The sequence below is a fragment of the Abramis brama genome, assembly GCF_963993115.1.
Source record: "Abramis brama genome assembly, chromosome: 17".
NCBI lineage: Eukaryota > Metazoa > Chordata > Actinopteri > Cypriniformes > Leuciscidae > Abramis > Abramis brama.
Genome location: NC_139979.1, coordinates 32,330,369 through 32,355,665, shown reverse-complemented (window position 1 = coordinate 32,355,665; position 25,297 = coordinate 32,330,369). Strand labels below are relative to the sequence as shown.

Genomic DNA, 25,297 nt, shown 5'->3' with positions numbered 1-25,297 from the left:
TATAGCCGCTCTGGAGAAAACCGTGATGTCATCGTCCAGCTCAGTTCAGTTCTCATTTAATGGTGTCAATGCAGACAGATCAATAATATTGTTGAATATTAAATGTCCCCAACTAAGCAAGCCAAAAGCGACAAAGGCAACAGTGGCAAAGAATCAAAACTCCATCAGTGACAGAATGGAGAAAAAACCTTGGGAGAACTCAGTCTCAGTCGGGGCCAGTTCTCCTCTGGCCAACGAGTGAACACCGTATGATTATGATCCAGGCAGCATTCAGACGTCAGACTGGATCAGTGAAGACCTTTATAATGTTACAAAAGATTTTATTCCAAATAAATGCTGTTCTTTTGAACTTTCTAAAGTATCCTGAAAAATATGAAGCAGCACAACCGTTTTTAACATTGATAATAATAATCAGAAATGTTTCTTGAGCATCAAATCATCATATTAGAGTGATTTCTGAAGGATCATGTGACACTGAAGACTGGAGTAATGATGCTGACAATTCAGCTTTGATCACAGGAATAAATTACAATATATTACAGTAGAAAAGTGTCATTTTAAATGGTAATAATATTTCACAATATTAATGTTTTACTGTATTTTTAATTAAGTGAGCAGAAGAGACATCTTTCAAAAACGTAGGCCTACTTTATACTGCACATTACATGTATTGCATTATATATTTGGGATATTTAATTTAATTAATCAATCAACAATACTATTGATCAGCATTACCAAACGTGGACATTTTCCACTAGAAACAAGCATTGATGTATTATTTTAATTTAATACTGTGAAGCTGCTTTGATACAATCTGTATTGTGAAAAGCGCTATAAATAAACTTGACTTGACTTGACTTGACTATAGCACTGCTAAATCAGTGTGCATGTAAATTAATTGAGAAGAAAGCATCTATGAAGTTTTGCTTACAGAAGGCATGAATAATATGAATTATAATTAATAATAAATATATTATATATTTGTTCCACTCAGTGGAATAATAGACAGACAGAGAGAGAGCTCAAATAAACATCTGGCAGTCAGTTTGCCTTTGCAAGCGTCCTCTGAAGTAATCATTAACCTCTAATGTGGATAACGATGATCACATGATCAAGCTAGAGGCTGATCCTCAGAATGGATCAAGGATATCCGGGAAAACAGACAGAGAAGCTTTCATAGTTCTGAAGTTTTTCCAAGCAAAACTAAAGGGACTGCGATAGAAAATGAGTTCTCCGAGTGAAATCCCAGAGGAGGATCTGCAGTGTCCCGTGTGCCTCGACATCTTCACCCATCCCGTGCTTCTGTTCTGCGGTCACAGTGTGTGTAAAGCTTGTTTTCAACAGTTCAGCAGCGACCGAGGAGTTCAGGAATGTCCAGTTTGCGGGAAAAGATTCACAGGATTACTTCCACCTGATAATCTCGCATTGCGGAACATGTGCGAGTCATTCTTCCGGACGAGATCTTCATCATCTGTGCTCTTCTGCGATGTGCACAGAGAGAAACTCAAGCTCTTCTGTCTGGATGATAAACAGCCTGTGTGTTTGGTGTGCAGAGACTCAGAGAAACACCTCAATCACACTTTCAGGCCCGTCGATGAAGTCGCTCCACTTCTGAAGGTAACACATCTGTATTTCTAGTGCAACATGCTTTTCTTAGTTAATAACATTTAAACAGGAGATGCTCACAAAATCTGTTTCCTTTGGACATTTTTTTTTTTTTTGAAAGGGGTCATTTCATACATCATTTAAGTGAATAATATGACTAGTGGCCTTATAAAGTGCTGTCCGGAGGGGATGTTTGATTTTAAGGACCCTACAAGTTAGATTAAACCATCAAAATATGAGGAATATATATATATATATATATATATATATATATATATATATATATATATATATATATATATATGATGGAATAAAAATGATGGAATATGATGGAAGGACAAAACACTAAAATTGATTTAAGGTATTTATCTGACAAAATTATTTGGCAAAAAACTACAACTACAGCTTCAGGTTTGATTTTATTTAGCAAAAAAAAAAAAAAAAAAAAAATGCATAGAAAAACAAAAAGCTGACAGGAAAAAGCATACATTGACTAGAGCATAATCAGTTATTAATATTTAATTTGTTCTCTATAGTTTTTGCTTGTGTTCATAATTTCTTTGAATGACAGCCTGGTCAAAAATTATGTCGTCACAATTTGGCATGTTTCATTGCGTTATTATTACAAATAAAACAATCGACTATAAGCACAGCTACACAATATCCTTACAAAATCTTTACAAAACACATTTTTTAATAATATTTGAATAAAGGCTGAAGATTTAAATTTTCCCCTCAGTAACTTATTTTACTTAAAAAATATAGAATCTTATAGAATGACAAAATGAATTGTTTAATTAATTTAATATAGCCTATATACACTCCCAATTTCTGTGAATAATAAATAAATAAATAAAAAGAAGAAGAATGATCTTTGAAAAATGAGTAAAAAAGTCTTTTGCATAACAGTAATATTAATGGCGTTCCATTGATTTAACAAACATCAACTGTTAATTGTATTTCAGGAGGAATTGAAGACCTCATTAAAACATTTACAAGAAAAACTCGAGAGCTTTAAAGAAATGAAACAATCATTTGCTGATACAGCACAACACATTAAGGTGAGTGACGTTTTCTAGATGATTTTCTCACACTGACTCAGACAGAAGAAACGCTCTGTATTTCACACTGCAGACTCAGGCTCAGCAGACCGCCAGACGCTTGCAGGAGGAGTTCCAGCGGCTTCATCAGTTCCTGCGAGATGAAGAGACGCACAGAATATCTGCACTGGTAGAGGAGGAGAATCAGAAGAGTCGGAGGATGAAAGAAAGGATTGAACAAATAGACAGAGAAATAGAGTCTCTGTCAAGCGACGTCAGCACTATAAAAGCTGGTTTAGACGCTGCCAACATGACCTTTCTGCAAGTAAGAAGTATTTTCAATTGAATGTTTTACTGTAGGCTATTCATCTATTTTTATTGTATTAATCTAGGTGTTATTATATTTATCTATACAATATTGTTTCACTGTATCCATCATCAAGCATAAAGGCATTAAAGTGACTCTCATGAAGGTTGAGGGTCGACTAATATAAGTGTTTCTGTTTGGTCGATGTGTCGAAGTTGTTTTGATGTTTACAAAAATAGCAGAAACACTGTATTTCAATGGGCCACTTTAGACGTTCTGCTGACTATAAGTTACTTTGCAACTCCATGTCAGCTAACCCTCATTAGAGTATTAGTAGACTGATTAATATCTAATAACACTTTATTTTGATGCTCCAACATACAGACATTCAGTAACTTTGCAACTACTGTACATGTCAATTTATTCTACTAACCCGAACACTGACCTAACATCAGTATTATTCACACTGTTCTACATCAATTATTCACTCATTTCCCTCTGATTTTAGGTATAACTTATGAGTAGGTTTAGGAGTAGCTATATGGTTAGGACTAAACTTTCAGACAGAAATGTTGCTCCAGAATCAACAAAATATGTTGACACAGGAACGGCTCCAACTCTACAAAATCAGGACGAGCGTCCACTTTTTCACACAGAACGCAGTTTTGCAGTGTTAAAAACACACACACAAACCCCTCCCAGCAAGAACTAGATACTTTTTTTTTTTTAAATGTTACTTCTTTTAACTTTTTGCCATGTTTTTAGAGTGCTGTGTGACGTGCGAGACGCTGCAGACACGTGCGTAAAGGTCAAACGCATCCATCTAGCACGTATTTACATAGAAAACAGTGGAAAAGCAGCACAGTGGAACACAAAAACGTGTTCTGTGTGAACGGCCCCTTACTCTCCACGCCATTGATCTTGTTATCAGATGGGTTTCTTTTATAATTCTGTCCAGCTCAATCACACAATGGTGGGAGTTAGTGTAAACAGCCTCTGCCAACAAGCCGGGCTCTTTGCACTTTGTGTAAATAGACACTCTGAAAAGTATTGCATCAGCATCAAAAATCAAGATTGGTCGACAACTAGTTGAGGGTTAAATAAGACATTTGATCGTGTACACATGAAGCTTATTTCCTCCTCTTGTGTTTTGCAGAACTTCAGGTTCTCAGAAGAAAGGTAAGTGAGGCGTTCTCTTGCTCTTTTCTCTGCAGTGCAGTCGTTCTGTCTGTTAAAACTCCTGAATGTAATTGCAGAGCCCGGATCACACTGCAGGATCCAGGGATTCCTACGGGAACATTGATGAATGTGCCAGAACACCTGGGGAACCTGAGGTTCAACGTCTGGGAGAAGATGCAGGAGATCGTTCATATCAGTGGGTTTTGTATGGGTTTGAATGACAGTATCACAGGCAATAATTACACATTGGATTTAAAGGGGTGGTATAATGCCCTTTTCACAAGATGTAAAATAAGTCTGTGATGTCCCCAGAGTGTGTGTGTGAAGTTTCAGCTCAAAATACCCCACAGATATTTTTATATAGCATGTTAAAATTGTCACTTTTTGAGGGTGAGCAAAAACGCACTGTTTTTGTGTATCCCTTTAAATGCAAATTCATTTAAAAATTCAGCTCAGATTACCTCACACACGCACTGAACATTTCTAAACTTTTAGCCTTTTATGTTCAAACCGGAGTCAAAGATGGAGAGACTCAAGAAAAAGTGACAACATGTAGACAACATTTCTGTATGGTTAGTTGATGAATTTATGTAGCTTATGTGTAGTTATCTTCTAGTCATTGATTATATTCTGTCATGATAATCTATAAATCATGTTTCCGGGGAGCGGGGTTTATGTAAATTTTAGGGTTAGTGATGTCACTAATCCATGAATAAGCTCATTGTAGTCTCTACCAGCCGTTTGTTGTAGTCCTTAAAAAGCGATTTCTGTAAAAGCAAATATCTCCCTTTGCTTTGAACTTTGAGCGTCGTAACTTTACAGATGTTATTTATGCTCAAACTGCATCATTACACACTAACTAAAGTTAAAAAAGAGAAATCATAATCAACCACCCCTTTAAACTCACCAGAAAAGTCATGCCTGCGATGTGTTTTGTATTCTGACCATTGTATTCTCTCATCAGCTCCTGTCACACTGGACCCCAACACTGCATATCCTCTGCTGTTCCTGTCTGATGATCTGACCCATGTAAAATCCAGCGCTAATGCACAACAGTATCCAGAAAATCCGGAGAGATTTGACTATTATCACTGTGTGCTGGGCTCTGAGGGCTTTAACTCTGGAAAGCACTGCTGGCATGTGGAGGTCGAGAACAACACGTGCTGGTCTGTTGGAGTGACGACAGCATCTAACCGGAGGAAAGGAGACGCGTTCTTTGACACCGGAGTGTGGCGTGTGCGTTATATGGCTGGTCAGTATACGTCACAGTCGCCTCTGATGGCTCGCACACATTTATCTGTTGAAGAGAGACTGAAGGTGATTAGAGTGAAGCTGGACTGGGACAGAGGATCGATTTCCTTCTCTGATCCGCTTACAAACACACATCTGATCACTTTCACCAGCACATTTACAGAAGCGGTCTTTCCATTACTCTATAGCAGCTGTACAGATTTCCCACTCAGAATCTTACCCGTTAAGTTTAGTGTAACCACGGAGGAGCCTGAACAGCAGCCATATCACCCTGTGGCCCAAGACTGTTGAAGCTAAGCAGGGTTGAGCCTGGCCAGTACCTGGATGGGAGACTCCTGGGAAAACTAGGTTGGTGCTGGAAGAGCTGTTAGCGAGGCCAGCAGGAGGTGCTCACCCTGTGGTCTGTGTGGGTCCTAATGCCCCAGTATAGTGATGGAGACACAATACTGTCAAAAAGCACCGTCCTTCGGATGAGACGTTAAACTGAGGTCCTGACTCTCTGTGGTCACAAAAAATCCCAGGATGTCTTTCGCCTGGACCCGATGTCAACGCAGTGCTGAAGTGCCAACTAGTCTCTCCCTATGGAGGATCCCTTTGCCACTCCACAGATAAAGCGTCGTCGGGAAAACTCAATTCACGTATCTACCCCGAATTGATAAAATAAAATAAAATTCTGTATCAAAATTATAAGGAAACACCAGTACTTTGTTTAGGCTTGGTCTGTAGGGAATTACAAACCTGCACACACACACTACCGGTCAAAAGTTTTGGATCGGTAAGATTTTTAATGTTTTTAAAAGAAGTATATTCTGCTCACCAAGGCTGCATTTATTTGATTAAAAATACAAACAAAAACAGTAATGTTGTGAAATATTATTACAATTTAAAACAGCTGTTTTCTATGTGAATATACAGTAAAGTGTAATTTATTCCTGTGATCAAAGCTGAATTTTCAGCATCATTACTCCAGTCTTCAGAGTCACATGATCCTTCAGAAATCACTCTAATATGAGGATTTGATGCTCACCAAACATTTCTGATTATTATCAATGTTGAAAACAGTTTTTTTACATTTGTATTTCATGATGCTATGATGAATAGAAAGTTCAAAAGAACAGCATTTATCTGAAATCTAAAGCTTTTGTAACATTAAACACTACCGTTCAAAAGTTTGGGGTCAGTAAGAATTTTAATTTTATTTTTGGGGGAAAGAAATAAAATAAATCAATACTTTTATTCATCAAGGATGAGTTAAACTGATCATAAGTTACAGTAAAGACATTTATAATGTTAGAAAATATTCTATTTTAAATAAATGCTGTTCTTTTGAACTTTCTATTCATCAAAGAATTTTGAAAAAAAAATGTGTCCACAACTGTTTTCAACATTGAAAATAATAATGAATGTTTTTCAAATCATCATATTAGAGTGATTTCTGAAGGATCATGTGACACTGAAGACTGGAGTAATGATGCTGAAAATTCAGCTTTCATCTGAGGAATAAATTACATTTTAAAATATATTAAAATAGAAAACAGTCATTTTAAATTGTCATAATATTTCACAATAATACTGTTTTTTTTTTTATTGTTTTTTAATCAAATAAATGCAGCCTTGGTGAGCAGAAGATACTTCTTTTAAAAACATTAAAAATCTTACCGATCTAAAACTTTTGACCAGTAGTGTATATTCAAACGCACATAACTATAGAACCAATTCTTAATGCGCATGTGAACGCCATCCGCGTTTCTCACAGGTTCGCGTTTAAAGTCTGTGTAGAGAGAATGGTGTCGTCTTAGCGGCCCCTAATTTAATAACAAATGATCGTTGCGACCGAAGCGAATCAATCAAAACTAACTTTAGCTGGAAAATAACTTTATTAAAGAACCGCTATAAAGCCAAAACAATCTCTGTTACCTTAAATTATACGCTTATCTCTGTAAAGCTGCTTTGAAACAATCTACATTGTTAAAAGCGCTATATAAATGAAGATGATTTGAAGATGACTTGAAAGAGTAGGGGTGTGTAACGACTGAGACAAATCAGACACAAGTATTTGTTATAGTTTAACAAATAATATTTAAAACTCACTCTGGGATCTGTGGTCCCATCCCCCCCAACAAGGGCAAGAAGGTCTTAGTTACCATGACCACGATCAGATAAGTTGGTTTTATGGCTGTTAAAAATGTGTCACTGGTCAAGACAGAGACAATGGGGAAGACAGAAACAGACTTTGCTGCATTAATCTGATCTATAAATGAACATGCATCCCAGAAAATTGTGTGAATGATTTTTTACAGTATTTGTATTTTATGATACAACCAACGGTCAATGTAACCTCACCTATACCATGTTTGGTCTCTATAAATTGGTACTTCGAAGATCGAAATGATTGTGTACATGATATGCCGATAGCTGCGCAACATATTAGTATTACAAGAATCTTTCTTAGTTTCGTCATCAGAAACCAATCCAGCTGCACATGCAAATGAGCACGCTTAGAACAAAGATTCATAAATCAACCACAGAGGAATCTCCCGCTTGGAAATTCCACCCTTCTCATTGGTCAAGCAAACCCGGAGAGGTGGGGCCTTTCTCAGGCTTTATTAGAGACAAATTCACAGTGACCCTCTCTCTCTCTTCTTCTGGCCTCTACTGCTGCTTCTTCAGGTTGATGTCTGTGGGGACCCCCCATGGGCCCCGGCAGGCCATGACCACCGCCTCCTATGCCTTCACTCTCCCAAAGGAGTCAGACTGTCTTTTCTTCAATCCAACTCAGAAGAAAACTGCAACCTTACCATCACTGAATGGGCAACTATCAACTCTTCCGACTTCCTCACTCCTTGGTTGCCTGCGTGGCCTTTCCAGCCCAGGGTCGGCAGGTCACAATCTGCATGTGCTCATGGAGAGAGAGAAAACCTTCAACCAGACCAGAGTCAAACAAACCACTCAAGTTCATCATATCTTCTTCATCCAACGGAGAAGAAAACGATTGCAACTTCAAAGTTTGACACTCACCGAACCATCAACATCCTTTTCCAAGAACTTCAAGAATTGTGTCCACTGCACAGATATGAAAGTATACATTTAATGAGGTGCTCTGAAAATGATAAGCTGATGTTTTTTTTCATAGTTAAATGGATCTTTTCCATAGTTCCTTTTCCTGCTTCCGGTTCCATTCTATCACTCACCATTTTACCTATGCATGTATGTATGTATGTTTGTTTAGATTAGTTATGTTTGTGATTTAGTTAATAAAACTTGTGCAAAATATGTATTTGGTTCTGATTCTCTGCTTGCAACAAAGTTTATCTTACGATCTTGATCTTGTTACATGCTCTAAGCGCTGTACATGCTATATATATATAGACGTGTAACACAGACGCGCTGCGCAAAAACACTACGAGGCCCAGAGAGAAGGAAATGAATAGTGGAATAAAGTCGGTATTTTTGTTTGTTTTTGCGCACAAAAAGTATTCTCGTCGCTTGATATACTTAAGATTGAGCCACTGTAGTCACTTGGACTATATTAACGATCTCTTTAATAACTTTTCTGGGCCAGCAAGTTTCGGTCACCTAGCAGCCTATGGAGAAGTGATCCAGCACTCAGATTTCATCAAAAATATCTTAATTTATGTTCCGAAGATGAACGAAGGTCTTACGCGGTTGGAACAACATGAGGGTGAGTAATTACTGACAGAATTTTCATTTTTGGGTGAACTAACCCTTTAACTTTCACACTAGTTGACACAGTTCCCTGAGGTCTTTATAAAACAGCTGTGACATTTTTTGCTTGTCTGAGTACATGCTTTGCTAGAACTTTTGCCATTGCGTTAGAACTGGTTACACTGTTGTCGCTTGTGAAACCAAATGGCGGCGCCATGGGTGGAAACGTGCAGATTAAGGGCTGGTAATATTATAATAAAATCTCTTACGTCAGAAGTGGAGCGAAATCTGATCGGCTTATTTTTTGACATGCTTGCAGAGAAAGGCTGGCTCACCAAAACAAAGTTACTGGGTTGTCACTTTTCACATTTTCTGGGTTGGTAGATGCACAGGGATTACGATTATAGCACTTAAACACGGAAAAAGTCAGATTTTCATGATATGTCCCCTTTAAATTTACAACAAAATACTTTACTTTTTCAAACAAGTAATGCAAGTTACTTTGGTTTCCCATTTATTTACTGACACCTCACCTGTCCACATGTTGAGAGAAATCATGAGATCATGAATCATGAAAATGTTACAGCAGCACAGCTGAAAGGTTTGTTCGAGCAGCGCCCTCTACTGTACAGATTTGAATTTGCATTTCCTTTTTGCATTTGCACTTTTGGGGCCCTATCATGCACCCGGCTCAATGCAGCGCCAAGCGCGACGCAAGTGTTTTTTGCTAGTGTCAGCCTGACGCAGTTATCATTTTCACGTCCTGCGCCACGTGTTTTAAATAGCAAATGCATTTGCACCCATTTGTTCCCCCATGGGCTGCTGGTCTGAGAACCAGTGTGTGTTCAGGCGCATTGATGGCGTGTTGCTTTGAGGAACTGAAATAGATTGAGCCATTGACCAACTGAAACCTGGTCTAAAGTCAATGGCGCAATATTTATTTTTTTGTTATTTAATGAGCGCATTAGTAATGTGCGCCTATAGGTGGGTCCACAACACGCGTGCACTCTGCTTATTAAACACACAGGGACGCACAGCAGCACACAAACATGCCAAATATTAAAAATGAAAGGATTACAATGTAAAAGATTATTGTTGTGTAGGCTACATATGGTGGATTCCGGCTTGTCCCGTAGATGTCCCACACACACACACACAGCTTTAACCTCTCGCATGAGCAGATCCGTTTCCTCGCTAGAGAAGCGTTCAGTTTTTCCGCTTGCAAATTCCGTCATGTAAATAGCGAATCCGCCATGGCGCGAGCACAACTGGCTTTTAAAGGGAATGAGAGATGAGACTCTGATTGGTTTATTGCACGTTACGCCCGAAACACATCCATTACTCATTAAGAGAATAGGGAAACTCTTTTAGACCATGCGCCAGGTAAAGTGGCAACAATTTTTCCGGTCAATAAACTAGCAAAAGTGGATTCGGACACGCCATAAGTGTGAGTCTGGGTTGAATGTTACTGCCTGACTGCATTGAGCCAACTGTAAAGTTTGGTGGAGGAGGGATAATGTTATAGGGCCTTTTTTCAGGGGTTGGGTTTGGCCCCTTACTTCCAGTGAAAGGAAATCTTAATGCTTCAGCATACCTGGACAATGTTATGCATCCAACTCTGTGGGAACAGTTTGGGGAAGACCCAGTGCATAAAGCAAGGTCCATAAAGACATGGTTGGATGAGTTTGGTGTGGAAGAACTGGACTGTCCCACACAGAGCCTTAAACTCACACCCCTGAACTAGAACAGAGATGCTCGCCCAAACAAAGCAAAATTAAACTTAATCTTGATCACCATTTCAGGAATATGCTGTATGTACTAATAATGTTATTTCTGCTGCAGGATTTACATCTGTCATTATTTGTTTGTGAATGTTTTCTGTCTCTGCATCACAATTTGGTGTCCATTTGTAATTCCTTTAAGCATGTAGTAAATGAACAACAGGTTAATGGTCATAACGTATAAACCACTTCCCCCAATCCTAAAATTGTAGTTACAGCCATGCAACGTATCAATAACTATTGTTAGGAACCCTAAAAAGTAACTTTGGAAACTATAAAACACTATATTTCCAAGTAGGCCTAGTCCTGCCTATGGACGAGAGGATGAGCTGTGGATGGAGGAGGGTAATAAGCTCCTGAGCAATACGATAAAGCATCTGATAATCCTGAATAGACCCTATATAGGGATGCCATGACAGGCGTTGTATTCCTATAGGTAGACGTGGATCAGTTAAGAAATGCCAGAACTAAAGCTACGATTGATTGTTCTTGAAGTAGCACTAGGTTTTAGAAAGAACAAACATAAACAGAGAAAGCATCAATAAAAAGCAACATTTAATAAAAAAAAAAAGTTTATAAAAGAGGATTGGGCCAAGCACTGATCCTTGAGGAATCACCTGAGGTTTACCAGCTCTGCAATGTTTATACTGGTTCTGAGGTGGCAAAAAAGCTGTTGTCTAAAAAAGTGTTATGGTTATTATAGGAAAATGTGTTAAAGGGATAGTTAACCCCAAAATTCTGTCATCATGTACTCATGTATCCACATGTAGTTCCCACATTCTTTTGTGGAACGTAAAAGAAATTATGTCAAATATTTGTGGTAACCAACACTGAAACCTTTCTTCTATGCGCCACAGAAGAAAGAAAATGTCTAAATCATCTAAATAATAACAGCATTTCCATGTTTGGGTGAACTTTAAACTTTAGGCATAGAAGAGAATTTTCTTGATAAATCATAAAATATTTTATTTTTCAAAATCATCCGCATAACACATCACATCCTACTTTTTAATAGGAGCAGATCGATAAATAAGTAACAGAGTGAGATCTGAGAAGATAAGGCAGTGAACACAATCAACCGCTTAACTTGTGAATATGATAGAAGCAATATGCGTATGCATGATTTACTAAGGTGAGCTACGCTGCAGTTACTTTTGGCCTCAAGATCATTTCATCTAAATCTGGTGTTTTCTGAAACAAGTTTGGGAACCCACTTAAATTATCTGAATTTCTGCAAGAACAGCTTTTGTGATCTGATCCACCAAACTTGGCATTCTATTGTGCCAAATCCTTTATTGAACAAAATGTACAAACAATCGAGGTCATTAACAGAAAAAAACTCTCGAATTGAGAGTAATTGGTGTTCCAATCAGTTCAGGTGTGGGTTTGACCTGCCAAGTTTAAGAGTTGGGGAGAACTGCTGAATTATGTTTAATGATATAATCTCAAAGGTATTTAGAATAATAGTTTTTGCAAACATCACTGTAGAGAAGTGTGATATTTAATAAATAAAGATTCAACTGATGTGATCACTCGGAAAAGCTGCATTGGTTGGTTTATGCTTGATGTGCTTACATATGCACAAGCATCCAAATGAGCTTTTGAAATAATTAATGTTCACAATGGCATCAGTAAACACAAAATAGCTTTTCTAGCATCTACTGCTTGGTATCAGTATAACTTCATGACTCCGTCCATATCGACCAGCACAAGTGGATGAAAACAATTACTGAGCTCACCTTTAAAAACAGAGACTTAAATAAATGTTTATATACTATTAGGTGGCATTCAAGAAATTCAGATAAAGTTTGCAATGTTTTGTAAGATATGTACTGGTTGCTCTATTTACAAAAATCTGTAGCATTTTGCATAAGCCAATGGCTCTTTGTTTACAGCATTTGTCTCATACAAGCAAGGCTAAATGACTTTCTTTTTGTAATCTCAATCTCAGCTGTGGTTTTTGGTGATGCAATAGCTGAGCATCTTTGGCAAACGATGATATCTCTGAACGGCCACAAGGGGGTGTCAGGTCTCTAAAACTGACTGTGATAGTTGTTTGCTGTGGACAGAGGGGCGGTGGGGTCGATGTGTTTGAGGTGGCATGCGTGACAGAGCAGGCGTCCGTCCAGAGGATAGCAGCGGTGACCCTCCTCGTCATTCAACTCCATCTGACAGTCCTGGGGAGAGAGTTGCACACGCTCATGCTACAGTAATGTATAGTATGTGAAAAATAATGTGTTTTTTGAACATTGAAGCATGTTAACCTATTCTATTATAACATAATTAACTTTTAAAACGGCATCATGACCATTGAGAATGACACTAAATCTGAGACTTGCGTAGTTTTCTGACCGCATTACTGTTGTCATCTTCCGAGCTCAGCTCACCTCACAGTGATAGCACTCCACGTGGTAGTCCCTGTCCATGGAGACCACTCGAATGGTTTCATCCGATCCCTATGGGAGTAAACAACTAGTGAGATTATGACACATATCTGGACAAACACAACACACACGATGAGACGACCATACTGATGGTCATCTGTCAACAATTGACTGGCAACTAATACAAATGATTTCCCTTGTTCACTATGTTAATGCCAGCCCAGGCTCACTGAAAATACTGCCTGCATTTCTACAAAAGGCTTTCAGCTCTTTTATCATGATTTCACAGGACTCGTACCCGAGTGCATTACATCACAAATGCAATGCTATTCCAGGTGAGCAACTGAAAAGCCATATACGGTACTGTGCAAAAGTCTTAGGCACATTAGTATTTTCTTCAGGCGTCTTGGAGACGTTACTGCAGTTCTTCTGGATTTAGTCTGTCTCAGTTTTTCCTGTTTCTTCATGTAATCGCAGATAGACTCGATGATGGTGAGATCAGATCATACCGGATGTTGTCAGACAAATCTCACTGGATTATTACAAATAATGATAAAAGGAATGTTTGGAAATGTAAACTGATATTTCCTACTGACACACTACAGAAACAGAGATACATAACTGACATAAAACCTGTCTAAAATACTAATGTGCTTAAGACTTTTGCACTGTACTGTATATTTGGATCTGATTATGTGATGCAAACGTCAAAATGAATTAGTTTACAAATCATGCATTATGGTAAAAGTGTTTTGAAGTTGTAACATAGTATTGTACAAGGAACTGTGCAAAACAAGTCTTCATTAACTGATAATCTGGGCCTGTAATCATAATCTGTTTGAAAATGACTAAAATATTTCTCTGTTTTACTGCATCTGAGTGTTTATTGCAGCTGGAAACCGCATGAAATGTATGTATAGGTAGGTCTAAGTTTTTGCAGCTTTGCAGAAATATATGTAGAGATGCATATTTCCAATAAGCCTGGGTTGGTTGATGCTTGTTGCTATTAAAGGAATAGTTCATCCAAAAAACTGGTGCTGAATGGAAAAGAGAAACGTAAAGACTTTTGTGTCCAATAGAAATAACATAGAACAACATAAGGGTTTAAAATGTTTGGGTGAAATATTGCTTATTGTTTTCTGATCTTTTCTAGTTAAAGCAATCACTTCAGCTCAGAGAGAATGAATTCCTGTAGAGTTTCTCATCAGGTGCTAGATAAACTGAGCTCTTGCTCTCTTGATGGTGTTGGAGATCAGCATGCCTCGGGGGTCATCTCTAATTATAGACGGGGGGTTAAACAAATGACACATGCCCTAACTTAGCAGTAATCACTCCTTTATCAATGCGAACAGAATTAACTTCAGTAACAGGCCTAAAGAAGGCTTTAAATGTTCTGGAATGATCTAGATGTTCAGCATAGTGTAAGTTACTGTAGTTGTAAAGGTCTACTCAGTAGTAGAAAATTCCCATGCACTGTTTGGTTACTTGTCCCATATCAAGCAAAGACACATCATAAGTCTAAACTGGCATTGGCAGAGCCTTGTTTTGACATGTGGATCTAAGGCTACGTTCAAACTGCAGGCAAATGTGGCCCAAATCCGATTTTTTGCTCATATATGTGACTCTGTTTTTCTCATAACTGTATCATAACAGCACAAACCGCATGAAATCTGGTCTTTTCAATTTTGATTTGTGCCACTTCCATGTGTGGTCCTAAATCCGACACAGGTCGGATGTTTTGCAATGCGAACTCAGTCTGAACAGTCAAATCAGAATTCATGTGACTTTTACGTCATTCTAGATCAACATCACACAATAAATAAACGCATAATCACTCACTTTAATGTCCTCCGAGTTTACTTCTGTATAACAGCGTGCTGCGTGGTGTCTTTTTATCTTTCTTTTGCGCATGTGGGTCAGTTGAGGACCATGATCTGTTCACACTGGAATCTGATATTGGCCACATTTAAAGCAACAATGTGAACAGCTATTGAGAAGAAATCAGATCTGAGCAGTAAATGGGAATTCAGCAGAAAGGCTCGCAGTGTGAACGTAGCCTAATACAGGGAAAGATGATTATATGGAAACATTCACAGTCCAAATTCGATTATTGTGTATCTGACTGGAATCTGATGTAAAATGATTGTCCATGCAGCTCTTTCGTTTTCCGAAATATCTGCATTGGTTTCTATGGCAATGATGTTGTGTTGGTAGGCATACGCCAAATACAACAACAACAACAACAACCACAACATGGAGGGGTTTGCAATAGAGATGTTGTCTTATTTAAGTTTTCCAACATGATAATGTGTAGCCGCTGCGTTGGACTACTGCGTCTTCTGTGGACACGGCAGAAACATTATGAGTGGCTTTATTCTGTGCCGTTGTCTCCACCTGTTGCAAAATATGTCTCCGTTATATTGTCATTTTCTGCTCGTCCGGCACTTTGCAACAACACAGCATTGTTTCTGCAGCGACTTTCAGCATGTTTCCTATAAGAACATCTGACGTTTACGTTTTACGTGGAGTGAGAAAGTCACATAAACCACACGATATCCAGTCAGATCAGTCAGACTGAAACGGATTTCCAGAAATGCGATTTAAATAGGATTTCAAACCACATATGGATGTATCTTGAAACGGATGGGTAAACATTTCATGTGATTTTTGCCATTCACACTAGCTAAATCTATTTAGGATATGCACAAAAATCGGATTTGGACAGACAGTCTGAACGTAGCCTATGACACAGTCTGAGAATATGGCTCATCTAAATGCCCAAGATGGTATTTCAGACAAACGAGATTCACGTGTCTTACCTCAGAGGGCAGGATCGGCTGATTGCATGCTGCACATTTAGGTGCTAGAACTCTGAAAACAAAAAAAGAGAGAAAACTAATCACACAGATCATAAATGAAAGTCTTTTATGAAAGAAAAGGTATCCGCATGACTCTTTACCCAAAGTACAATAATATATTTAGTGGCCCCAATTAGTATTTGGGTACTTCAGCCTCACTTAAAAATGCCTTAATGTCTTTGCATTTGTCAAAATATCAAAGCAAGTGTTTTCTGCTTTTCTCAGATCCAACTAACCATTACCAGGTGAGCTGGTTATGGGTTTCTCAATAGCCAAAAGTGAATGCTGTTATCTTGAGAGAGAGCTGGCTAATACTGATCAAGCATTTCCACACAAGCTTGAGTGTCGCTGTTCTTTAATCCACACTGCTAGTCAGACCAACAACATAATTGGAAGTGTAATATTATGTTTATACAACAATTCACAGCTGAATTAGTCTCGCGTTGCTAGACCTTCAGACTGACGGCAGAAGAAGGTCTGGACTCCATCACAGCTTTCATTGGTCAAGGACCGTCCAAGAGGACGTCTGACTGACATGTAAAGCAACCAATCACGGTTCGTTTTGTTCCACGTCATGTTTGGGGGCCTGAAAATGTAAAGTCTATCACAGTCTATGGTGTGCGTCTAATAAATGATTAATTCAAGAACGTTGCGGACGTTTGCTGCAACAGTGGCACCACGGACTTCACATACTTTTGAACATCCCGTGTTTAGTTAGCGCTGGTAAGTGCTCATCACAGCTGTAAACACAATGTCTTTCCTTTTCCATAAGGGTGTTTGGCATCACAGCGGCTTTGTTTCCAGGTGGACTCTTAAAGGACACATCACACACGTCTCCAGGAAATCCAGTAGAATTCAACCAATTATATGATGACTTCGAAACTCCTGAAGTGTTTCCAATTTTGTGTGCCATATTTATCAGACGTTCAGCCAGCGGCCTGTGGGCGTGACGTCTGAGACTACAGCAGAATTAACCATTGCGCATCTCAGAAGAACACACAGTTTGAAATAAAGTGCGTTTGTAAAATTACCACTTTAATGACCGTAAAAGCCAACGGTCGTTTTTACTGTCCAATGACAGCCCATCTTATATCTACAGGGTGGGCCATTTATATGGATACACCGTAATAACATGGGAATGGTTGGTGATATTAAAGTCCTGTTTGTGGCACATTAGTATATATTAGTACACACCACCCATCTTGAGGAGTTTGCCCCCTCACATATACTAATGTGCCACAAACAGGACTTTAATATCACCAACCATTCCCATGTTATTACGGTGTATCCATATAAATGGCCCACCCTGTACTTTGAGTGGCATGGGAGAGAGTCGGAAGTTAATTTGTTGCCCCTACGAGTTTATAATAGCATATTTTAACAAGATTTTCAAATGGATAAAGAAAAAAAAAAACTGCCAAAATGTTTTTAAATGTTGGCTTTATTAAACCATGTTTGCGATAAGCCACATAATTCAATTTTGAATGTCAAATTTGTAACCGTTGCATTTCGTTAACACTGATTTACACTATATATAGGCTAATTTCCACTTCAGAAATGAATTAGCATTTTTAAAGGAACTGGTTAAGTGAATAATACAACTACTCTCTCATAAACCATCTAATGTTTTGTTATTTAAAACAAACTTATGTTTGCTAATAAATATTTTGCTTGCAAAGTGCTATACTTATCAAACGTAAAGGCAATCAGACATTTATAAGTGCCCAAATATTTTTTGATGGAGTAGAGGGGAAGAGAGGCTGCAGATCTCAGTGAAAGCTCCCAGAAGGCCTGAGTGGGAAGGCTCAGTTTGATTTCATCTCCATATGGTCCCCACCTGACTGACTGACTGACTGACTGTCTGGGGTTTTGGAACAACAGTAATAATCGCTCACGGCAAAGGATGCATGAGAAGAATTTACAGTGCAGCAAAGCAGACACAGACACACACACACACACACCCTTCAACACCAATAAAACTCACAATAAAATGTCATTACATCAAGCTACTGCTAGGAAAATGCCTGTGAAAGAAATTATAAAGAATCCTCCCAAACATAGCACACATCTACCATCAACTGAAGGAAATTTATAGCTCACTTTATTCATCTGTTAATCTGTGCTTTCCCAGGCAAATCTTAGTCACCATGAAATAAAAATGTACAATTCTTATTTTTAATGGAATATTGCAGTATTTATTACACTGTAAAAAATTTCTAACCCTCCCAAATCAAAAATTTCAAGTGACCGATAACATCTAATTTTTTCAATTGGCCCAAGTGAAATTCTTGTTGCAATAGTCTGTTAACATTGGCTCAATGAGAAATAATACGTCAGACTAATTGAAAAATTTCGATGTTATCGGTCACTTGAAATTTTTGACTTGGGGATGTATTTTTTTTTTTACAGTGTATATCTGTGCACTTCATTGTTTTTGATAATTGAAGATTGTGACTCGAACAAATGACAACGAGCCACTCAGATCAAACGAACCAATCGAGAGGCTGTTTCACTCGGATATACGACACAACAGGGAAGAAAAGTCAGTCGCAATTTCCAGTTCCCTCAAAGTAATGATTTTTATTGGGAGCAGTGCAGCCACCAAAAGTGCGATTATAATGATATCTGGACAAAGCTTATACAGTCATCTTTTTGCAGTTTTGGTCAAAGTTTCTCGAATTCAAAAGCAATGCTAAAATATGGCAATGCCATTAATAAACAGACTTCACTAAATAGGGAATAGGGAACAATTACCGCTGTAATAGTCACACTTTAAACTTGAATCAACATTTTTTGAACCAAGCTCTGAATAGGCACAGATCTTAAAGTCTTGGCTACAAAGAAAGCCTTTGAAATAAAGTAACAACGGATATATCCAAGACTCAAATCGCCCGTCTTCAGCTAGTACAAAACGCTCTCGGCCAGACTTCTTCACAAGTGTCGTAAATATGATCACATCTCTCCTATTCTCAGAGCTCTACACTGGCTGCCAGAGAAGAGATTTTAAAATTCTACTCTTTGTTTTTAAATCTCTACATAACTTAGCTCCTGCCTATCTCTCTGAACTTCTTCATCCCTACACTCCGTCCAGAAGCCTACGATCCTGCGACCGGGCTCTGCTGGTCGTCCCTCGCGTTAGACTCAAGCGTAGAGGAACGTGTGCATTTGCGGTGGCAGGGCCACGACTCTGGAACAGAGTATATGAGCGGAGGGGAGGATGTGATTTTGAGTGCGGAGCGGATTTTTTTAAAAGTCGGAGCTCCGAGAGCGCTCCACTACCACTTCATCATGAGTACAATTCATGCCAACGGCCCATTATAGAACTGCATTTTTAGTAAGGATTCACACGTTAAACACATTTAGCTAGCATGATACAGATGGATCACTCAAATCAGAAATAAATGTCAAGTTTATGATGACGCGGATGGACGTGAGTGGCTGCGGGAGGTTATAGTTCTCAAGCCTACTCAATATGATCGGGCAACACGATCTCATGAAAGTGCGCATCTATAGCACGAATTTTATTTCTCGTGCCATTTACACAGCAAAAATAGTTTTTGCGTGCAAATGATACGCACTAAACCCATTGGGTAGGATTAGGGGTGTGGAGTGCATGTGTATTACACGCCATAAAGTGCGTATCAAATGTGCGCAAAAAGTATTTTTGCTGTATAAATGGTACGAGAAATAAAATATGTGCCATAGATACACACTTTCATGAGATCGGGCTGGATCGGGTGAAAGCACATTTTAAACAGGCAACACTTATTCACACACGCAATCGCTCTCTCACTAACGCATAGCATTCAAACAAATGCAATCTTACAGCGCGGTCTGTATTTGATTTCGAATGAGCAGAAATCTGTAAGAAATGTAGCGACCCGTAGATAAAATAACTGATGAAAACATATTTATTTTCTTCTTTCCAAACAAAATGTGCACTGAAAAAAGCAGCAATGATATTTAACTTTTAATGCTGATAACCATGTAATAAGCTTAGCATGTCATACGAAACGTTTGCACACTATCCAATAAACCACACTGAAACTATTCTCTTAGTATTGTTTATGGGTTTTTTTCAATTTCAAAGCATACTTATAAATACTTTATTCGCAATTTCCTCAGGGAACGAAGACGGAGCGGTGTTTCTGATATCAGGGAGCGAGGAGCGGTAAATGCTGAACCCGGAGCGGAGAGATTATTAAACTGCTCTGGAACACTCTTCCTCTAGAGATCAGAACGGCCTCTTCTCTGTCTGCTTTCAAGTCTCTTTTAAAAGCCTACCTGTTGTCTTAAGTATATTGATTCTTCTCTTTGGTTGGTTTTACTAATTTATATTTGAGTCTGATACTGTTTTGATACTCCTGTTTTATGGTTACTCTTAGCTATGTTGTTCTCATTTTTTGTTTTATTTGTTGTTATGCATGTTTTATGTACCGACCTAGTATTTGGCAAAGCCAACGTGCAAAGACTAAGTCAAACGCCATTTACAAAAAAAAGAATACAATAAAAGGTAAAACAAGGATGTCGGACGATTTTGAAGTTTGAGGAGAAAATAAGATGTTTATTTGTAAGAGTTTTTTGCCCTACCCTACATTTTTTAACCGGAACACGCGTGACCTTTCAACGTGATTACGTAATGCGTGAAGTCGTGGACGTGCAAGACGAGCATTTGTGGTTAAAAAGTATATAATGTTTTTTGGGTTTTTTTAGAAAATGACTGATGGTTTGTCTAGATAAGACTCTTATTCCTCGGCTGGATCGTGTCGAGACTTTGAAGCTGCACTGAAACTCACATTTGGACCTTCAACGCGTTGGACGCCATTGAAGTCACTATATGGCAGGGGTCGGCAAGTAACTTTGGCCGCGGGCCAATATTTTTTTTAGCCAGTAGATGGCGGGCCAGCTACACAGAGTAGGCCTATGGATACAAATTAAATACTCTTATATAGGCCTATAATCGCAGAATATGATGGGTCCGTCACCGTCCGTGGATCATTCGTTCAATCGTTTTTTCAAATTAAAACCAAAAATAAAAAGATGAAAAACGACTTGTTTTTCCATTATTTATTTCCTGAACTAAAATGAAAAAACGAATAACGACGGGTTTTCTGATTTTCTGATTGTGCTCAGATCAAAAATAGAAAAAAATAATTACTGGATTAGACAAATTTTAATTTTGATTTTGAATTTAACACCTTAGGCATATATCAAGGAAATCATTTTAAACAGATCAAGTACTATTGTGGTTACGGAACAGATTACAGCCATTTTAATAAAGGTGTGAATCATGCCTCATTCGCTTACAGTCCGACTTTTGAACTTTATTCCTTTTTTTATTATTATTTATTCGGGACACACACATTTAAGGAGGTCTGTCAATATAAATATTAGGCTATTTTAACATTGTACGCCTACTGTCAGCAGAGAAAAAAATGCCACAGAAAAAAATTATGAAATATAAATAACATAAATTAAATAGGACAAAGCCTATCACTCAAATTTCTAAACATAAACGAAAATCATATTGCCCTACTGACAAATAAAGTAGGCTATTTTCTGCCGAACTACTGTATTTCAAACATCCTTGCAAAAAAAGAATGTTGTTGACTGACAATGGTTTCAGTACCAAACAGCTCCTCAGAGGTGTACAGGTGGTCAGAATTAAGTGCGGATACGCTGTCAAAAGATGTCGGGAGTGGGCTATTGTCAGTCAGACCGCCCGCTACCGTCTTTTGACGCGCGAATGGACACAAAGTGGTCAAGCGTATAGACGCGGCAGGCGCGAATTTGACGCGCTATTCGCGTCCAGTGTGAACGCACAGTTATACTTTAAAATGTAATCCCGCGCCGCATGATTCCCTATGGGCGTTTCACGCAGTATGCGGCGGTGAAATCACTGCGCGACTACGGCTTTTCAAGTAGTGGAAGAGTTTTGTGCAGCATTTAGGACTTCCAAAATAATCCGGCGGGCCAGAAAATATTGCTGGCGGGCCACTTTTGGCCCGCGGGCCGCCAGTTGCCGTTCCCTGCTATATGGAGAAAAATCCTGGAATGTTTTCCTCAAAAACCTTCATTTCTTTTCGACTGAAGAAAGAAAGACATGAACATCTTGGATGACATAGGGGAGAGTAAATTATCAGGAAATTTTATTTGTGAAGTGAACTAATCCTTTAAAAAGAACTCAGTCTGATGAAACGCTCATTGAATAAACACTTAAATATATGTTTAAAACCTCACCTGTGGTAGTCCTTCACACAGTAGATCTTATTCTCTGTGTCCACAGTGAAAGGCACTCCATCCAAACTCTCATTACAGATGGCACAGCGGAAGCAGCCTGGGTGGTAAGACTTCCCCAGCGCCTGCAGGATCTGTGGAGGAACAACATGTTCACAACAGCTACACAACTGATGTGTGTGATATGCCTTTTCTCATGTTCATATGACTTAATGTAAGTTACATCGGACCCACTATATATTAAGTGCCTTTAACTACTATGCACTAACATTTAAATAAATCATTTGACACTTAATGTGTAAAATACATGTTTTTACATTGTACTTGTATTTAAAAAATACCTGCATGCAATTCAATCTTAAACCTAAGCATCCCACAAAACCTGTCCCTGCCCGCAATAACATCCCACCTCAATGTGTTTGCAATACAACATGAACACAATAAGTACATTGTATCAAACAATGAATTCTTTTGACTAGGTGAGGACAACTAATATAAAGTGGGACCATTACATCTATCCAAATCAATGTAAGGAACACTGTATAATAAGGAGCTGCAGCAACTTAAACTCAACCAGTCCCTTCAGGCTCCAGTGATATTGTGAGTAACGCAGGGTGTGGCGGTACATCACACTCACCATGTCCATGATTAAATGTCCGCACACGTTGCATTTGTCGGCAGACTGCTGGAACCCAGAGTACTATTAGAGAAAAGAGTGAGGACAGAGGTGAGCTTTTCAACTGACTCATTCCTTTCAGTCACTTCATTTTCTCCAACCCACACAACATTAACAGCTCAGACATAATCGTTCCTCTAATGAGAACCTTCAATAACACAAACTGCGTTTTTAGTGTCTGGAATGAAGTTTCACCTCTGTTTGAACGGACCAAAAGAGAAACATCTCGTATTCAACCTGAGGACGTTTGCTTTTTTAAGCAGCCATAAGAGCTTGATGTTTTAAAAAAAGCAGATTTATTGCACAGCAAAAGAAATTGTAGAAGTACATTTTATTTTCAAACAGCTACACTATACTTACACATATCTAGCATACTTAAAGGGATAGCTCACCCAAAAACTAAAAATTTGGTCATCATTTACTAACCATCATGTTGTTCCAAACCTGTATGAGTTTCTTCTGCTGAACACAAAAGAAGATATTTTAAAGGATGTTGGTTATCAAACAGTTGACGGAAAACATTAACTTCCATAGTAGGAAGAAAATACAATGGAAGTCAATGGATGCCGTCAACTGTGGTTACACACATTCTTTAAAATACCTTCTTTCATGTTGAACAGAAGAAAGAAACTCATAAAGCTTGCTGTTTGTTGTGGTAACGGAGAGGAGCGATTGCGGTGTTGATGGAGTTCCAGTTATCATCAAGAGAGACTACGGGAATAAAGCGTTCTCTTCCAAAGGTATTTGAAGTATCTGAGTGAAGACGGAGCTGATCGTTAACTCGTGTAAAGCAGTGGAGCGTGAGTAATAGGATATTAAAAATCAAGAGCGGTTATCGCGGGACTAACTGACTTGATGGTTTCTTTACTGCCCCTTTTATACATTGTGGAAACCTTGATGGACTAAATGACTTTGACTGTTTCTTCCTTTGAACAATCATTCGAAATCAAGACTATTTAACAACATAAGGGTGAGTAAATGATGGCTAAATTTTCATTTTTGGGTGAACTAACCCTTTAACCACCTCGCTACACTCAATGGCCTTGGGTGTTACCAAAAACTTTCAAAATACAAAGACGTGGCACCCGTATGACTTATGAATGGGAAAAAGGGCAAAGCGCAACATGGCGGAATAAGTCAATAGAGCCAATCATCGATTGGTAAAGTCACGAACAATAGAGCCAATCATCGATTGGTAATGAACAATAGAGCCAATCATCGATTGGTAAAGTCATGACATCACTGTTAGAAGCTCAGGTTGCTATAGAAACAGTCAGTGTTTTGAGACCTGTGCTTATTTATTTTTTATTTATTTTTTTAAGGCTGGTCCAGCCTGAAAAATAAGCTTTTTAACACTATTTGAGCATAAGAAACATTTAAAGGACAGTTCATGTCAGATTTTGTTGCTGATTTAAATTATATCATTTAAATGTGAGTTCGGCCAGAAGTTTTTGAGATTTCAGGATTCCTCCAATCATTTAGATAGGACTTGGTCTTGGATGCCCAGAGACATTGCAAATATGAAATAAAATAATGTCTTTAAAGACATACTTTAGACACATTCTTCTGACATAACTATGACCACGTCTCGAGACGTGTGCACTTCATAAGAAGGAAGAGGGGAAGACAGCATACCAGGAAGTCCTCTTCACAAAAGACTTTCCCACAGACGTAGTAAAAGGCTTTTCCCCGGAGCTTCCGACCTGCACAAAACACACAACAAACACATTTTACCACCAATTCATCGGTAAATTTATAAAAATCTACAAACAAAATGACTTTTTTATTTTATTTTAAGCAAAATTTCTTTGCAATTAAATGCAAGGTGACATCAGGGTAATGCAGATGTATTTTAGTATCATTGAGATACTATTTCAGTTCTTTTTTAGTATTTGGAATTAGTTTTTATTTTTCTGTTTTTCATTTTAGTTAAAGTTTTGTTAATTTTGTTGTTATTTAATGTGTCTTTATACTTTTTATTACTTTATACTTTAGTTTTATCTTTAGTTATTTAGTACATGCTGTATTATTTAGTATATAATGTTGAATAAAAACAAACAAATAAATAAATAAAAAATGAGAAACGTTGCTTTGGCAACCAGCTGAAGTCAAATGACTTTAAGCTGAAACTAAATGTTTTTGTATTTTAGATTTAGTTGACTATAACCTGGGGTAATGGCGTTGATAGGATTTTCTTTAAACTGTTTATTACCTTTTCCCAATAAAAGGACATAAGGCAATCACATGACCTAACATGCTTTCATCTTAAGCATAATCACACAATACTGGACATTTCAAACACACTCACTGTCA

General features: G+C 38.2%; 2 protein-coding genes across 3 annotated transcripts in view; one reads left to right on the top strand and one right to left on the bottom strand.

Moving 5' to 3' along the window:
• The first annotated feature begins 1,121 nt into the window (after window positions 1–1,121).
• LOC311067170 (E3 ubiquitin-protein ligase TRIM35-like) lies at window positions 1,122–6,039 on the top strand. Its single transcript, XM_084088839.1, has 6 exons — window positions 1,122–1,617; window positions 2,571–2,666; window positions 2,740–2,970; window positions 4,109–4,131; window positions 4,209–4,327; window positions 5,096–6,039. The coding sequence occupies exons 1-6, from the start codon at window positions 1,225–1,227 to the stop codon at window positions 5,671–5,673; spliced, it is 1,440 nt and encodes a 479-aa protein (XP_083944965.1). The 5' UTR covers window positions 1,122–1,224; the 3' UTR covers window positions 5,674–6,039.
• A 5,730-nt stretch (window positions 6,040–11,769) lies between these two features.
• Window positions 11,770–25,297, bottom strand: part of limd1a (LIM domains containing 1a) — a 43,500-nt gene continuing 29,972 nt past the window's right edge. The window contains exons 3-8 of one of the 2 annotated variants that reach the window (XM_084088602.1): window positions 24,620–24,687; window positions 22,946–23,008; window positions 22,312–22,442; window positions 16,033–16,084; window positions 13,217–13,285; window positions 11,770–13,006 (exon numbers count right to left, since the gene is read on the bottom strand). In XM_084088602.1, coding sequence (XP_083944728.1) covers window positions 12,863–13,006; window positions 13,217–13,285; window positions 16,033–16,084; window positions 22,312–22,442; window positions 22,946–23,008; window positions 24,620–24,687 — 527 coding nt within the window. In that variant the 3' untranslated portion in view covers window positions 11,770–12,862. Of the gene's footprint in view, window positions 13,007–13,216; window positions 13,286–16,032; window positions 16,085–20,491; window positions 20,905–22,104; window positions 22,443–22,945; window positions 23,009–24,619; window positions 24,688–25,297 lie in introns of those variants that run through there. The other variant, XR_014603164.1, reaches the window with a different exon arrangement.